The following is a 15,471-nucleotide window of genomic DNA, read 5'->3' as shown; positions in this document are numbered from 1 at the left end:
CTGGTGTAGGCCAGGTGCTTGTGTTGCCAGCGAGTAGGTTCTTGTCTTGTTGCAGAAAGAATTCAGAGAAAAGACACGGAGGTTAAGAAAATAAAGTGAGGATGAAGGGATAGTACACTGTCAAGGGCAGAGCAGGCAGGCTAGGGTGAGAAGCTGCACTGAGCTTTTTGGCAAGTTGGTTACATAGGGTGTAAAAATGAATGGGCAGAACATTCACTGGGGTGGAAAGGGTTTGGGATCGTATTCCTTGAATTTTCATTCCGCCTCCACCTTCCAGAAGAGGGAGGGAATTTTGTCCTCATTTAGTCTGGATAGGAAGTGTCATGGCTTCGGTGCACGATGGGTACTTCTAATCTGCAAGGCTAATTTTATTAAAATGAGAGCAAAAAAGTTACATTCGGACACTGGAAATTCCTGCCGTTTCCCACCTTCCTTTGTTGGCCTCCAGGCCTCTTATCACCCCAAAATGTGTGACCACTTATCAGCCCAGAGGTTCCTGCTTTTCTTTGCCCAGGAACCCCTGTTGTTTGCATGATGTATGTTTTCCTGTGTTTGGCCTGTGCCCCTCCCTTTTTGCTCAATTCCTGCCATTTGGCCTGCATCCCCCTTTCTCTGCTCATATCTAGCTATCTGCCTGCTCTAACACTTGGACTGCCCTGCAGTCAGAGTTGGATATTCAAAACAGTTCTGTTTGGGGAGGAGGAAACAGATCAATGGGTGTGCACGGAGCCACAGGGAGGGTCAGGGCTGGGAACCCGTGAGGAGCCCATGGACCTGTGGCCAGGTGAGAGATGACTGAGGAGGGCAGGGCTTGGAAGGTGGCACTGGGGTGGATTTGAGAATGCATGGGACTTGGTGATAGATGGGAAGCGGTGGCAGTGCGTGGTTCAGGTTGGAGCTTCTCCCTTAGCCCAGACCCAGGACAAGGGGAGGTCTGTTGGGCCAGCTGGGACCTGCTGAGAGTGCAGGGTCTAGGGGACAGTAAGATGACATGGCAGCTGGACATACCGCAGGCTGAAGCAAGCCTGGATGGACAGCTTGGGCTCTGCCAGCAAGAGGCTGGGCACAGAAGGGACAAAAGGACTGGGAAGAGGTGGCCGGGCTGTGCCCAGTCAGCTGCTCTCTCCTGCCCAGGCTCCATCTGGCCCTGGTTTCCACCGCCTAGGCCTGCCCTGGCTCCTGGCTCACTCAGGCCATGGCCACACCCCTCCCCTACCCACTCCACTGAGAAGAGGTGGGGAGAGCAGGCCACTCTTCCTCTTTGGGGCCAGCAGACCGGGCTGATCAGATCTCCGCAGACAGCCCTCTCACATGCCAGCCTGGCCTGACAGAGCCACCGGCACCATGAAGGATGAAGTGGCTCTTCTGGCCACTGTCACCCTCCTGGGAGTCCTGCTGCAAGGTGGGCTGGCCCCTGCTCGGGAGGTGGGTGGGCCTCAGACCCCTGCAGTCTGCCTTCTGCCCTCCAGGCCCAGATGAGGGCAGAGGCAGGGCCCAGATTCCTGGTGCCCAAGCTCTTCTGGTCCCCCACTAGAGGGTGGGATGCCCCAGGGCTGAGGGGCTTGCACTTCCCCGAGGTGGGGAGGGGGGAAGCCCTGGAGGGATGTCTGCAGGGCAAACTGTGAAACCCTGGACAGGAGCCAAGGTTGTGCAAGGTGCCTGACCTAGGGGATGGCAGGCCCCTGAGGGACAAGAGAGGTAGGCATGCCAGCTACCTGGCTTGGGGTTGAGGCGGTGGCCCCTGGACCAGCATAAAAAAAACCCTGGAAGAGGGCAAGGGCTTTCAGGGAGCAGGTGGGGTGCCAGCTATGTTGGGCTGAGCAGTGGGGCATGGTGCCAGGGTGCCGGGATGTTCTGGGTATTCTGACAGTGGGGACAGAAATGGAACAGCCATGGGCATGGGACGGCTCTACTCCAGCTGATTCTCCTCTGGGTGTCCCAATAGAAGGGCTCTATCCCCTGGCCCTGCCCTCGAAGGCACCCTCTCTATGCTGGGACAGTGTGGAGCTAGACAGGGTTGGAACCTGCTTCCCGGCCCCCAGAGGTGTCTGCTGGGTGCCCTTCTCAGACTGGCCCTAGACCACACATTCCTGGGATAGATACTCTGACTTGGAACACCGCTGCCTCACACTGCATAAGCTAGGACAAGACACAGCTTGGGGAAGGGCTGAGCAGAAAGACTGACCTGATGTCCAGCCACCCTAGCGCACCTGGCCCACAGCCCCTCCTCATGCAAATCACACATCGTGCTGGCACGGCCACCCTTGGCACCCACAGTGCACTCAGGATGGTAGAGGTCTGCAGAGGGCCTGGCACCAAAAGCACCAGGGCCACAGAACTTGCAGGAAAGTAGCTGGGGACACCCAGCGCTGGGACTGTGTGTGTAGTGGGTATCTGGACTGAGGCCAAGAAAAGGGCTCCTGTGCGTTCGGACCACCAAGGGCCAGTCCACTCTCTGTGCCCATCCATGCTGAATGGAGAGGGGCAGAGCCTTGGTGGCCTGGGGTTGGACTAGAAGTGTCCCAGCTCCAACTACCTGGGGATAGAGGAGAGAGTGTCAGATTAAGGCAGGGTCCAGAGAGCTTGAATAGAGAAACTGAGGCAGGAACCCACACCACCTTTTGGAGGCACAGAGACACTGGTGTGGCTGACCCTGGCCTGAGGAAGGGTCGGGAGGTCCCTCTTGGTGGGCTCTGTGGGTTGGGGAGCAAGGACTGCTGGCCACAAGGTGTGTGCTCCCCGGCACCTGGAAGGATGCAGCCAGCTGTGCCCTCAGGTAACAGTCCCTGTCCAGGGACCTGGGCCAAAGTCCATGTCTAGAGAGTGAGAAGTGGACATTTGCCTGTGTTTTGCAAGTCAATGATTCAGGAGCAAAGTCCTCCAGGGGACAGGTGCCCTGTGTCGTGTCAGCCCCTCTCCCTCCACTCACTGGGTGGGGCAGGGACTCTCGGAGCCCCCGGCCCGCACCCTGCCCTTCCACTTGAGTGTCGGACACAGGGCAATCCCGGAGACGACCGGAGGCCGGAGGTCCCTTCGGCCGGACTTTAAAGGGGAGTCGGGACAAGCGGGGCGTGGCGAAGAGAGAAGAGAAGACGCGCGGCCAGACCGGAAGCGGAGCCCGGGGGAGGCTGCGGGGGTCGGGGTGCCAGGTCTGACTCCTGCACTCCCCCTCCCCCAGCCTACTTCTCCCTGCAGGTGATCTCGGCGCGTAGGGCCTTCCGCGTGTCGCCGCCGCTCACCACCGGCCCGCCGGAGTTCGAGCGAGTCTACCGAGCCCAGTGAGGCGCGGAGGGAGGGCGCGGGGCGGGGAGCGAGGCAGCCCCGGGCGGGCGCTCCGAGGCCCTCATGCCGCCCCGCCCCGCCGCAGAGTGAACTGCAGCGAGTACTTCCCGCTGTTCCTCGCCACGCTCTGGGTCGCCGGCATCTTCTTCCACGAAGGTCTGGGTGCGGGGCAGGGGCGCGCACTACGGCTCCGGGCGCCCCCAGGTCAGCGGGCTCACCCCCTGCGCCCCGCCCGGCCCTCTCCCAGGTGCGGCGGCGCTGTGCGGCCTGGTCTATCTGTTCGCGCGCCTCCGCTACTTCCAGGGATACGCGCGTTCCGCGCAGCAAAGGTGAGAACCGGGGCGGGGCTCCCGGGAGGTCAAGCAGGGCGGGGAAAGGGGGCTTGCGGGCGGGGTCTCGGCAGCCGACGCCGCGAACGAGTGGCGGGCGGGACCAAGCGACAGTTGGGCGGTGGGTCCCCCTGGGAGGGCAGGGGGGCGAGTCCTGGCGGAGGCGGGCCGTGGGGTCGGGGAGGCCCCGTCCCCGTCCCGCCCGGCCCGGCCCCCGCTGAGCGCCGCCCGCAGGCTGGCTCCGCTGTACGCGAGCGCGCGCGCGCTCTGGCTTCTCGTGGCGCTGGCGGCGCTGGGTCTGCTCGCCCACTTCCTCCCGGCGGCCCTGCGCGCCGCGCTCCTTGGAACGCTCCAGAAGATGCTGCAGACAGCCTGAGACTGAGGACGCCGGGCGGGCAGAGCTGGAGTAGAGCCGGAGCCTCCTGGAGGACGGGGAGGGTGCTCGTTCCCATCCCAGTCTCTCATTAAAGTGCCGTGACCGGACCCCGAGTGCACTCTCTGAGTCAGAGGGCTATAGAGCCTGGGGGGGCCTAGCTCCGGGCCACAGCCGTCGGGCGCGGCTGCTTCCCCGGGAAAGACGCTCCATCGGGTCCTGGATCCGGCCCTCTCCCGCCCTGCTCCGAGACGGTGGATTAACACAGCCGACCCGCGGGTGCCCTTTCCTAGCAGGGCTCATCCCACGGCTCCTCCTTCCTGCGGTCAGCTCTGCCCTGGCCTGGCCCCCTCCATTGACCCTCAGCCGCCCTAGTCCTCATACCCTGGCCTTCACAGCCAACACGAGGGAGCTTTTTTGTCGGTACTCGGTTACCGACAACTAGAACAGTGTAGTATTCAGGCCAAGCCGTGGCCCGTGGAGCAGTGGGAACGACCATGAGTGTAGTCAATGTAGTTGTGACAGGCGCTCTCAAGAAAACGCCCGGGTTCCTTGGGGGACTAGACCCGGAGAAGGCCTGCTGGCCGGGCAGAGCGTCTCGAAAGAGGTGACTTTTAGCCCAGCCTGCAGAGAAGAGCTTTCCAAGCAGGGCGACGGCGTGTGCAAAGACCCCGAGGTGGATGGGAGACACTAAAATGAGTCAGAGAGTAGGGGCAGGAGCAGGGCCTTGGGGACAGGGGACGAGGGTGGGGCTGAGACCCACCAGGGAGGGGGATGAGGAGGTGGGGGCTGCCTCGGGTGAGAGGCGGCTCCAGCTGGTTGAAGCGGGATGATGGGCGCTAGGGGGTTTGGTTTGGAGGCCTGGACCTAAACTCCACACCAGCGGAATTACTTCCAGTGAGTTACCGACCCGGCGGTCGGCCGGCCGTGACCCTCCCAGGAAATCGGGGCGAGGTGGTGCGGAGCTGCGCGGAGGGCAAGTCCCACTCTGTGGCATGGGGGCGCCGGGTGACATCGCTTGGCGCCTCGCCCCACACCCGCCCCCACCCCGCTTCCATCTCCCCAAGTCCGCAGTCCCTCTCCCCATGCCGGCCCGACGTCTGGAGTTCGGAGGCACAAACTTCATTAACCCTTTATTACAAGTAACGCTCTTATAGAAGTATATGTGGACTTACGTGAAAAAATCAAATGTATCCAAGAATAAAAAACACAGCACATAAAGTAGTATATGCATTCCAGTGTTCGCGCCGGAGACACGGGCGCCCAGGAAAAAGCTCTTCTAAAACGGCCTGGCTCAAGCGGGCCAGGGTGTGAACCGTTCTGGGCGGCGCGGGCCGGCCTCAGGCACAGTGTGGGGGCCGCCTGCCTCTTCCCGCGGCCCGGCGGGCGGGGCAGCACCAGCTCCTGGGGCCTCCGGGCCAGCGGCCACCCCAGGCCGGCAGAACCGGGGCTGGCCACAACCCCTCGGGCCGGGGTGACCTTGCCTGGCTCTCTTGGGGCAGCAGCGACAATATCCCAGGTCTCATGGGCTTCAGGGCCAGCGGAAGTGCACCCTCGGAAGCCTCCAGCTTAGTCAGCCTTTTTCAGGAAGATCTGGAAGAGCAGGGCTCATGGTCAGCAGGGGCCTCAGAACGTAGCCCTGGTCTGGCTGCTGGGTCCAGCTCCCTGTTCCCTGCACCCGGCCCTGCCCTGCATCACCTCGCTTAGAATGACCCACACTGGCGAGTCTGTCTGGATGGAGAGGCGCAGTGCTTCCAGGGGGCCGAAGGCAGGGTCCACTTCGCCCTGTGCCACACCCTTGTAGAAGGAGCCTGGGGGAAGGCAGCAATGAGAGGTTGCCCCAAGACCCTTGGTCAGTCCAGCCTCTCCCCCCACCTCCACCTGACTGCCCCTTACTCACCGATCTGGAGGTAGCCGTCAGGGCTCCGTGGGTACCGGAGAGTGACTGAGCGGCCCTCCTGCAGGGCCTCCTTGTCTGACTGGGGGTTCTGAGGGCAAAACCAAGGGGCTGAAGCCAGTGGCTGTGGGAGGGGCAGGCCTCAGTGCACACCACCCCCTACCACACTCACGTCAAAGGGCAGCACCTCTACAGATGTGTTGAAGAGCTTGTCCTCTGGATGCTCAATGTTCCCACTGCGGAAGAAGAACCTGTGGCCAGACAGGCCTGTGAGCTGCTGCCGGGGTGTGGCACTGGACCCGGAACACTGCCCAGCAGCGAAAAGGCCAGGCCTGGCCGGGGAGTGCAGTGCTGGGCCCTGGGGCTCTGGATGAGGCTGGGTGTCACCAGGGGCAGATGCTGGACTGTGCTAGGCAACCAGGGCCTTACGTGTAAGGACGATGTCACTGAGCGCCTGTGGGCACTGCCCGACTTAGGCCTTACAAGGTAGCTAATGTTCCGAGTCCCACTTTTCAGGTAAGAAAACTGAGGCATGGTGAAGTTAAATAGTTTGCTGGGGGTCACAGAGGGGCATCTGCAGGTCCACACACTTGTGGGTGAGGCCTGCAGCCCGGCAGCCACCCTGCCCCACCCCCAGGGCGGGACGTGTGGGCACTGGCACTGACCGCTCCAGTCGCAGGGGCTGGAAGAAGCGGAAGCGGATGAAGTCCCCCGCAGCAGGCGTGAAGGCCCAGAAGAAATCCTCGCGCAGGTAGGCCTTCTCCAGGGTGAAGTGCTGGTATGTCTTGAGGCTTGTGCTCACTTCAGCCGGCGGGTTCACATGCTCCTTCCGCAGGGCCTGCTTCCCAAAGTCCTTGTCCTACAGCCGAGGAGGGACAGCGGTGCTAGCTGGGCCCCGAGACTTGCCCTGCCACCCCTTTGCCCAACCTCAGCTCAGGCTCTGCCCACACTCGACCAGGCTCGAGCATGGCACAGCCCACCTTCAGTTTCTGGATCTTGCCCGCCAGAGAGGAGTGAGTGCCCACGTGCTGGAAGAGGGATGGCTTGAAACGGATCCGCAAGTTGGCCTTCTGCCGGTCACAGTGCTTCTGTGGTGGGAGGGTGACACGCTAGGCTTAGCTCTGCTCCACCTTCGAGACAGAAACTCCCCCGCAGCACCGTCTCTTTGCGTGGGGTGCCGACACAGCCCACGCTGGAGGCTGCGTGCCCCACTGCCCAGCCTGCCTCAGTGCTGGCCCTGCTTACCGCATCCTTCTCAGGGTTGCAGACCTTCACCCACAGAATATGGTCCAGGAGCCAGTCGATGGGCTTGTCCCGGTAGAACATGAGGATGAACTCCACAATGAGGCTCAGGTCCAGCGACTTGAACATCTTCCCTGGGGGTGGGAGTAGGGGGAAAGGGTGCTGAATTAATCCCTGTGGGGGACACTGTCTGCAGGCAGGCACAGGTACAAGAGGGCAGAACATCCCGATGCAGAGGATGGGCAGGAACAGGCCAGGTGGGGCTGCAGCAGGCACTCCAGGCAAAGGCTCACAGCAGGACGCTGTGTGGCACTGGGGCTCAAAGCAGGGCAGGGGCTGAGAGATGATGACAGAGGCAGAGGTGGGCTGGATGGAGGCGTCCTGGTCAGGTCAGAGGGCGGGGTGGGGGGGTAGCACACCAATGAAGCCCAGCTGGGAGAACTCCAGGATCATCCAGTCCTCCGAGGGCTGCTGGAGAGCGAAGTTCTTCATGGTGCTCAGGTAGTTGGGCTTGGCTACGATGTCATCCTCCAGCTGCACAGCAGTGGGCAGAAGGGGCTGGGACTCAGCATGGGCACAGGAGCAGGGCAGGGCTCAACACCCAGGCCCAGCCAGGCTCCAGGGGAAAGGGGGGCAGAGCAGGGTCTCAGCGCTCACCTGCACGTAGTAGATGCCTTTGGACTGTGCATACATCATGAGGAAGCAGTAATCGAGGTTCTGTTTGGTCCTCCACCTGTGGGGCAGGGGCCTCAGGAACTCAAACCCCTCCACCTCCAGTGAGGCTACCACAGAGGCCACTGAGTGGGTAGGCGCCCCCTCATGCAGAAGTCCCCCAGTGGAAAAATGGAGGCACTGCAGGGAAGTGCCCGGGACTCAGATGCCAACAGACTAGGTTCCTAGTGCAGGTGGGCAGGTTGCTGGGGGCACACGGAGGAGGGTAGTGATAGTACCTGACTCTCTCCTTGGGGTCCCCAAAGGACTCTCGGAGGCGGGAGAAGTCAGGGTAGAAGTGGGGAGAGGGGGAGATGACCTCCAGGAGCCCGGAATGGATCTCTGTATGGAACCTGGGGGACAGGAAGGCCCAGTGGGTGTGCAGCTGCCACGGACTGGAGCAGGGGCAGAGCTGAGCTGGCCAGACCCCGTCCCTTTCTTAAAACCCACCACGCAGACATCCCCCAATACACACTCATCCTACTGAGGCAGTGAGACTCCAGGGGGGCTGGGCAACCTCTGCATACTCACCCCCTTTTAGCCAATAGGGGAAGTACCCTTTCCCACAGAGGGCAGGCACATCTTGCAGGGGAGGCCAGCACCCACCTGCCCAACACCCCGCAAAGGCCCCTCCCCCCACCAGCATCGTCTGGCCCCCAGTACTCACAAGGCCTTGATATTCTCTGTCACCAGCGAGGTATACTGTGGGTCAGTCTGTGGGGAGACCAAGTGCCCTCCCTAAGCCAGGCTGACACCCCAAATGGCCTGGAAGGGATGGGTGGAAGGGCACAGGCTACCATCCCACACACGGAAGGAGTGAGCCCACCATCCTGAAGGCTAAGTAAGGCTGGGCCTGGGGGCCACAGATGCCTTCAGAAAAAGCCCTTTTAGATACTCCGGCCAAGGGGTGGGGCGGGCAGTAACTGGCATTTCCACGAGGGGGCGCTAGCATGTTTCCTTCAACTTTATCGTGGTGTTTGTGGATGAAACTGACGACTGACCTAATAGCTTTTCCCTCTTAAATGTTGCTCTGTTTTCATTTCTCCTTGTTATTTTGTGCCCTGTGTCCTCCTCTGAACGTCCCCCCAACCATTACCCCAGCCCACTCGCCTCGGCAATCAGCACCACGATGACCGAGTCCTCCTTCTCCTGTGGGCTCAGCTCTGAGATGAGTGAGTGCAGCGTGTCTGTCAGGTACGAGTGCACCTCTCGCCGCACGCTGGGGATGCCCATCACCACCGACACTGTGGGGGTGCGGAGGGTTGGTCCCGGGCACTCCACCGGCCGCCCCGCAGGGGAACGCCCCGCCCCCCGCCCCATCCAGGCTCGTCCCTACCTCCTGTGCGGCCCTGGCCCACGCGCACCGCCGGCTGCAGGCTGCTTTCCTTGGCCAGCAGGTGCGGCAGGTGATGGAAGACAGTGGGCAGGTGCAGCACGTGCTTGTGGGAGACGTTCCACGGCTTTAGGCGTGGATCCTCTGGGTGGGTCGGGAAGGGACAGGTCAGACAAGGCTGGCTGCCCGCCATCCGCCCCATGTGCCCTGCTGCTTCTTGTGCTGGCCGAGGCTCACCGGTTAGGCGGGCCCAGGTGTGATTGCTGTCTCCGTCTCGTAGCGCCTGCCGCTCCGACACGGCCCTCTTGATCTCGTCCAGCACCAGGTTGAGCTCCTTGGAGCGCTTGAGGCTCTCCTGCTCAGCCGCATGCAAGCGGTCACGCAGCGCCAGGAACTCCCGCTGGTACACGTCCACCACGTCGCCTGTGGGTGTGCGCACCGTCACCAGTATACCCACACACAGAGAGCCCATCTATGTGTTCTCACGCCTGCCACATGCAAGCCACATGGGGTTACATAAGGGTCACTCTGAAGTCACACTGACACACTTGGGGAAGAAAAGCCTCCACTAAGGGAATTCGCCCTCTCCAGTGCTCTCCATCTGCCCCTCTATTTTCTCCACTGAGGAGATATCTGAAGTGGGAGGGCTGCAGGATCACTTCCAGCCCCAGGTGGGACAAATCCTCTCCACCCAGTGGCTCCAAAGCCCCTCTTGCTTCTCCTTGCAGCATCTGCTCCTTCCAGGAGGTAGGACACCCAAGGTCCCATACAGTGCACAAGGACCCAGCCCTCCCTCAAGGAACTCAGCCCCCCAGCCTCCCCCTGTCCCGCATCTCAGCCTCTGCACTTCACTCCCTGCCCCTCTTCACTGAGAGCACAGGCAGCCCCATCCCCAAGGCCCCCGGGGCACAGAAAACCTCCCTGGATTCCCCCACTCATCCTCCAAGTAGGACTGAGCCCCAGGGGCCCCCTTGTCACTGTCTTCACGTCACGCTTGTCATTCTACACCAGGCACCAGCTCACGATTCATAGTCTCAGCCAGCCCCGGGGGGTGACTGCTGCAGTTACAGTCCCCTGTGCTTAGCTGAACAAACGAAGTTGAGAAACTAGTCCAGGGTCCCTCAGTAAGTCAGCGGCAGAGAGGGGATGCGAGCTCTCAGTGCCCCAAGGCCTGGTTCTCTGGAGATCTGTTTCAGGCCTGCACCATGCCATCCCAAGGAGACCTGTGTCAGAACCTCCAGCTGGGTCCCAGCTGCAGGCATTAGGGGTGCACATGGGCCAGAAGCAGCAGCACAGAGGAGGGGCTCCCTGACAGTGAAGAGGGATCCCCAGGGTGCCAAGTACCTGGCTCCACTGGTCTGGCAGGGCCCAGCGAGCAAAAATAAGTCAACGACATCACTGCCTGCAGCTGAGGCAGCCAGGCCCTGCCAGGCTGTGCACTCAAGGCCATTTCCAATTCGGCTTTGCTCTCTTCATTTCCCGTCACACACATCTCCTTTTCCTTGTCTGATCCATGCTTTCACACATGCTGTCTCTTCTGGGCCTAATGAAAACTCTTGTAGCCTTCAAGGCATAGCAGCAAAGTCCCCAAGTCTAAGAAGCTCTCCAGATCTCCCCTCTCACCCCCAGACAGCTCTTATGTTCCTTATCCCTTGTGGGGTCACAGTCCCTAGAATGCCCTGGGATGGTGTCACCTCCCCACAGCTGGGTACACCAAAGGTCATGACCAAGGCAAAGCTCACCTCAAGACATCCCCCTTCTGCAGTAGGACTTAGTCTGAGAGCTAAGTCCCAGGGGAAGAGGGAGCCATAGCCCATAGGCAGGAGGGAGGGGTTTGGGGGGGAGCCAGGAGCCAAGTGGATCCTCCACGAGGCACTCCAGACTCTGTAGCTTGCCCCCTTCTCCTTCCCCACACCCTGCCTGCCTGGGGCCAAAGGTCAAGGCTACTCCAAGCTTCTGCTCAGGGGCATCCCCACTGGGGAGGGAGTCAGGAGTCGGGTTACAGGATCTTTGAGCTTCCAGCTGGGTTCTGAGGCCAGGTTACCCTGGAAACCTGACCCCTTCAACAGGCAGTCAGCCACCCCCAACACTCACCTGCCCAGCCGCTGACAGGGAGTGGGGACTGGAGGTGCTCAGGCCCAGCAGGAGGGAGTTCAGAGCTGCCTAAAAGGGCAGGTAGCTTCCCTTCTGCGTAGCTGAGTCCACACCCACCCACCTTTTGTCCCTGATGCCCACCCCAATGCCACCCCAGTGCTGGGGAGCCACTGAGTCCCATATGGGCAGCCCGTGCCACTGGCAACACCCAAGGCGCCCCCTGCAGTGGGGCCCTGTAAAACTGCAGGAAGGGTAAGGAGGCCTGTCCCCCTCTAACTGCTGCCCGTGCTCCCGCTCTGGGGCCTTCTCTGATCTTTACGCAGGTGAGCTCTGTCCAGCCTTAGCCTGCCCCAGATGGACAGGCCAGGGAGGCAGTGGGGGGTCCTGCTGACCTGAACCACCCCGACCACCGAGGCTTGGGCACAGCCTGCTCCCTACCCAGGGGTCTTCCCTACCCAAGTCTTGAGCTTCTGTTTACCAGAAAGTGATGGGCCCTGGGTGTTCCTGGGCCTGGCACCTGCTCAGACTGACTCGTCTGTCATTTCACTGAACGCTGCATACACTGGCCCTCCACAGCCTGCCCCTCTTCCTGCCCTGCCTGCTGCCTGCAAGGTCCCCGGCTTGACCCTCATCCCTGGTGTCTCTGGTCGTGGCTCCACTCTGTCCTTGCTTGTCAAAGGCAGAAACCCAAGCTCTCTGATTGCCTCTGCATGGGTTGAGCCTTATGCCAGAGCTCTGCCAGGCCATCCTGGCTTCCCATAACCTTTGTGGGTGGAGTGGCTGGACTGAAGTGGTGAGTGGGCTGGGGAGGCAGCTCAAGTGCTGGCAGGAGCAAAGGCCTGGGGAGTAGGGCAGAAGTCCCTGGGCGCTAAGGCTGAGGGACTTTGGCTTCTCCTTCCATCCACACCTCCATGTCCCAGGAAGGTGGGGCAGAGGGCCTGGCCCCGATGCAGCCGGTTCGATAGAATGCGGTCCTTCTGGGATCTTTAAGTAGGCCAAGCTCTGTCCAACCTTAGCCTGCCCCAGGTGGACAGGCCATGTGGGCAGCTGGGGGGGGGCCCTGCTGTCCTGAATCGCCCTGAGCATTGAGGCCTGGGCACAGCCTGCTCCCTACCCTGGCCTCCCTTCCCAGGAGCCTTCCACTGCCCAAGTCCTGTGCGCAGCTGTGACCATACTATTGGGGATGTTCCCACCCCTCCCTCCACCAGAAGGCAGAGTAATCAGGACATCTGAGGCCCATGGACCACAATATTCCCTTTGGTGTCCTCTTGATTAAAGAAACAGATTCAAGAGCCAAGCTGGGGCACAGGCCTTGTGCCCTGTACTTAGGGAAGAGGAAACAGGCTCAGAGGGGCACAGGCAGGTGCCAGGCCCAGCGAAGGTCTGCCATTAACCTGCTGGTGGGGCAGGGGCATGGAGAGGGGGCAGGTGTTCACCTCCTCTCCAGGACTAGCACCTACCCTCCCAGTGGTCAAGAGGGCATCCATCATTGCTGAGATCCAGGCTGCTTGGGGGTGAACCTGGCCCAGGACCAGGAGAGGGGGTACCCTAGACACTGGGGAGGGTTGTGCAGCTGAGGCCAGCCCTCTGGAGGGTCTGATGTCTTCCCTGGGGGCCTTCAGCAGGTACTTGGCCGTGGGCTGCAGTCTGAGTGCTAGTGAAGCTGTTGCACAAACTTGGTCAAGGCTGGATGTGAAACTGGGCCCGAAACCTGAATCCAGGGTCCGTCATGCCAGGCCCACGTGTCCTTCCTGGATGTTGGCTTCCAGGATGCCACCTGCTCCTACATTCGCTTCCTGCTCCTGCCCATCTCCTCCCTTCCCTTCAGATCTGGGTCCCTCTGGCCTTCCTCTAAGCATCAGTGACTGGGCCAGCCCTATCTTGAGTCTCCTACTCAAGGCAATTGGAAGCCAGGGTCCAGCCTGGCCTGAAAATCTAGTCTGGTTTTCCATGGGCTTAATACAGTTGTCTCCCTGTAAGAACGAGAAAGGTTTCTCGTGGGCCTGCAAAGACCTGACCCTGCTGGGCCTCCAGAAACAGTAACAGCTCTCTACAGGGAAGGCCCAGGTGACCTGGCTGTCACGTCTCACAGGCTTCTGAGCCCCACACTTCTTTGGCTGGGAGTGCCCTCCTTCCTGCTCTCCAGACCCTTGGAGTCCCAGCCTCCTGGATGCTCCCCTGAAGGAGAGTGGGCCCTCAATGGAGCCATGGTACCCCGTCATTCTGATGCTCCTGGACACCGGCTCCCTGTGGCCAGGCTTGCAGAGAAGGTGTCCTGGTGGAGGCCTGGTGTTGTAGTTCCTGACATCTGGCTGAGGGCATGTGGCTGCTGCAGGAGGCCTGGCCCAGGACAGTGTGCAAGGGCTCATCATACACAACGGAACAAATGTGGCCTAGCTGGTCGGACATAGCCCCACCTTGGCCTCCCTGCCAGTCTGCTTACGTGGCCATTCTCTCAAGGAGCCAAAATGTCATTCCCCAGATGACACAACCCACCTATAGACCTGCAAAGAACTCTGCCCCAGCCATGCCCTTCGCTAGGTGACACATCCTGCCTACAGACCTACAAGGAGAACTTTGCCCCAGCCATGTCCTCCCTGTTCCAAGTCCTGAGGGTCTCCCTTTCAGGCCCTCTGGAGCCCTGGGGGCCCCATCCAGACAGGAAGACTGCAGCAGCCTGGGCTGCACTGGGCTGTGCAGGTAGAGCAAGGAGAGGACCCCCGGGACGTGGACGGTCAGAAGGTCTCCAGGCCCTCCTGCAGCCTCATGCAGTGTGGTGTTGGGGAGCAGGGAAGCAGGAGGTGGGGGGAAGGCAGAGGGTCAGCTGGCCCTCAGCCCGGTCCTGCTTAGGCCTCCTGCAGGAAGGCCAGAAGGCAGGAAGGAAGCAGCTTTTCCTGGTCCCTCCTGTGCTGCAGGCTGGGTGGACAAGAGTCTGCAAGGGCCTTCAGCGCTCAGCCAAGGCCCCACTTGGCCCCAGCCATCCCAACCAACATCGAGCAACTCCAGCCAGTGCTGGGGCCCGCCCCTCACCCCTGTATGCTGGCCAGACTCGGAGCACTCCCACCACCATGGCAGTGGACTGGTCAACCTAAGCAAACTTCAGGTGATAGCTCACAAAGTAACTTAGCCAGTAGCCAGGGGTGAGCTGGCTGCTCGGGAGGCCCTCCACGCCCCCGACCCCCACCCCAGGCCAGTAGACACAGGAAGGCTTCCGCAGCACTCACATCCCTGTGGAGGGGTCCTAGGGCCAGATGTCATGGAGGAGCAACGCGGAGGCCCCAGGGAGTCGCACCCACAGGGGGCCGGGATGGAGAGGTGGTGTGAAGTGAGGGCACTGCCCGGATGTCTGGCTGCCTCCTCACACCTGTCTCAGGAACAGCGTACCCAGGTGCCTGGAGCCGGTACCTTGGGGACCCTCTGGAGCCGCCACCTCTGTGACCTTGTGTTTCCGTCCCTCTCTGAGAACTCTGAGGTCCCCAGCTCGCCGGAGGGGGCGGCCCGCCCTAGCACGGGCACAACTGTACTCACGGCGGCCGGTCCGAGCGCAGCACGGGACACCGGCCACCCAGCCCCCCGCCCAGGCCGGAGGATTCCGGCGTTCCGGCAGCAAACAAGTGGGGGCAAGGGTGGGAGGGGCGTCCTCCCGCGCCGCCCGGGCGGGGAAGGGGCGCCCGCGCGGGCTTCCGGCCCCCTCCCGCGGCCGTCGCCCCGACCCCGCGCTGGCCGCCGGCGCCCAGGTGCGGGCCGGGGGAGGGGCTCACCTTTCTGGCCGCTGAGCGCCGCGTACCAGGAGAGCGAGAGGAAGGCGCACAGGCAGAAGAGCAGCAGCGTCAGGAAGGTGCCATTGCGGAGCCTCATCTCCTCGGGTGCGCGGTGGGCGCCGGCGGGGCCGAGGCCGCATGGCCCGGGGGACCGGGGCCGGGGCGCGGGGACCGGGAGGCGGCAGGGGCCCCGGCCCCGGGGCGGGGAGGGGTTGGGAGCCCGGGGCCGGGCGTGAATGAGGGCGGGCCTGGCGGGCTGGGGGCCGGGGCGCGGGGAGCGGACGGCCTCGACTCGGCGGCTGGGCCGGGCCGGGCCGGGCTGGGCTAGGCTGGGCGGCGAGAGCCGCGGCCCGGCCTGGATCCGGGGCCGCCGCGGAGTCGGCTGCGAAGGGCGGGGCGGCCGGGACTTAAAGGGGCCGCATCACCCGCTGCCGCCGCCAGCACCGCGA

At 62.2% G+C, this 15,471-nt stretch overlaps 2 protein-coding genes across 4 annotated transcripts; one reads left to right on the top strand and one right to left on the bottom strand.

Annotated features, from left to right (window-relative positions):
• Positions 1–1,262: 1,262 nt before the first annotated feature.
• LTC4S (leukotriene C4 synthase) lies at positions 1,263–4,094 on the top strand. Of its 2 annotated transcripts, none has more exons than XM_072947100.1 (5): positions 1,263–1,402; positions 3,179–3,278; positions 3,368–3,438; positions 3,530–3,611; positions 3,846–4,094. In XM_072947100.1, the coding sequence occupies exons 1-5, from the start codon at positions 1,312–1,314 to the stop codon at positions 3,985–3,987; spliced, it is 486 nt and encodes a 161-aa protein (XP_072803201.1). In that variant the 5' UTR covers positions 1,263–1,311; the 3' UTR covers positions 3,988–4,094. The 2 variants fall into 2 exon arrangements, with proteins under 2 accessions (XP_072803201.1, XP_072803202.1); XM_072947101.1 differs by having other exon boundaries at positions 1,269–1,402; positions 3,196–3,278.
• Positions 4,095–5,104: 1,010 nt separating this feature from the next.
• Positions 5,105–15,428, bottom strand: MGAT4B (alpha-1,3-mannosyl-glycoprotein 4-beta-N-acetylglucosaminyltransferase B). Of its 2 annotated transcripts, XM_072947099.1 has the most exons (15): positions 15,023–15,409; positions 9,405–9,590; positions 9,171–9,311; positions 8,945–9,078; positions 8,502–8,548; positions 8,074–8,187; positions 7,781–7,856; positions 7,543–7,657; positions 7,127–7,257; positions 6,862–6,969; positions 6,547–6,740; positions 6,054–6,132; positions 5,885–5,972; positions 5,683–5,795; positions 5,105–5,577 (listed from the first exon to the last, which is right to left on the bottom strand). In XM_072947099.1, the coding sequence occupies exons 1-15, from the start codon at positions 15,117–15,119 to the stop codon at positions 5,554–5,556; spliced, it is 1,647 nt and encodes a 548-aa protein (XP_072803200.1). In that variant the 5' UTR covers positions 15,120–15,409; the 3' UTR covers positions 5,105–5,553. The 2 variants fall into 2 exon arrangements, with proteins under 2 accessions (XP_072803200.1, XP_072803199.1); XM_072947098.1 differs by lacking the exon at positions 8,074–8,187 and having other exon boundaries at positions 15,023–15,428.
• Between the last annotated feature and the right edge of the window lie 43 nt (positions 15,429–15,471).

Source organism: Vicugna pacos, chromosome 22, assembly GCF_048564905.1.
Source record: "Vicugna pacos chromosome 22, VicPac4, whole genome shotgun sequence".
Lineage (NCBI taxonomy): Eukaryota > Metazoa > Chordata > Mammalia > Artiodactyla > Camelidae > Vicugna > Vicugna pacos.
The sequence above is the reverse complement of the archived record's forward strand: the minus strand, read 5'-3'. Positions and strand labels throughout refer to the sequence as shown.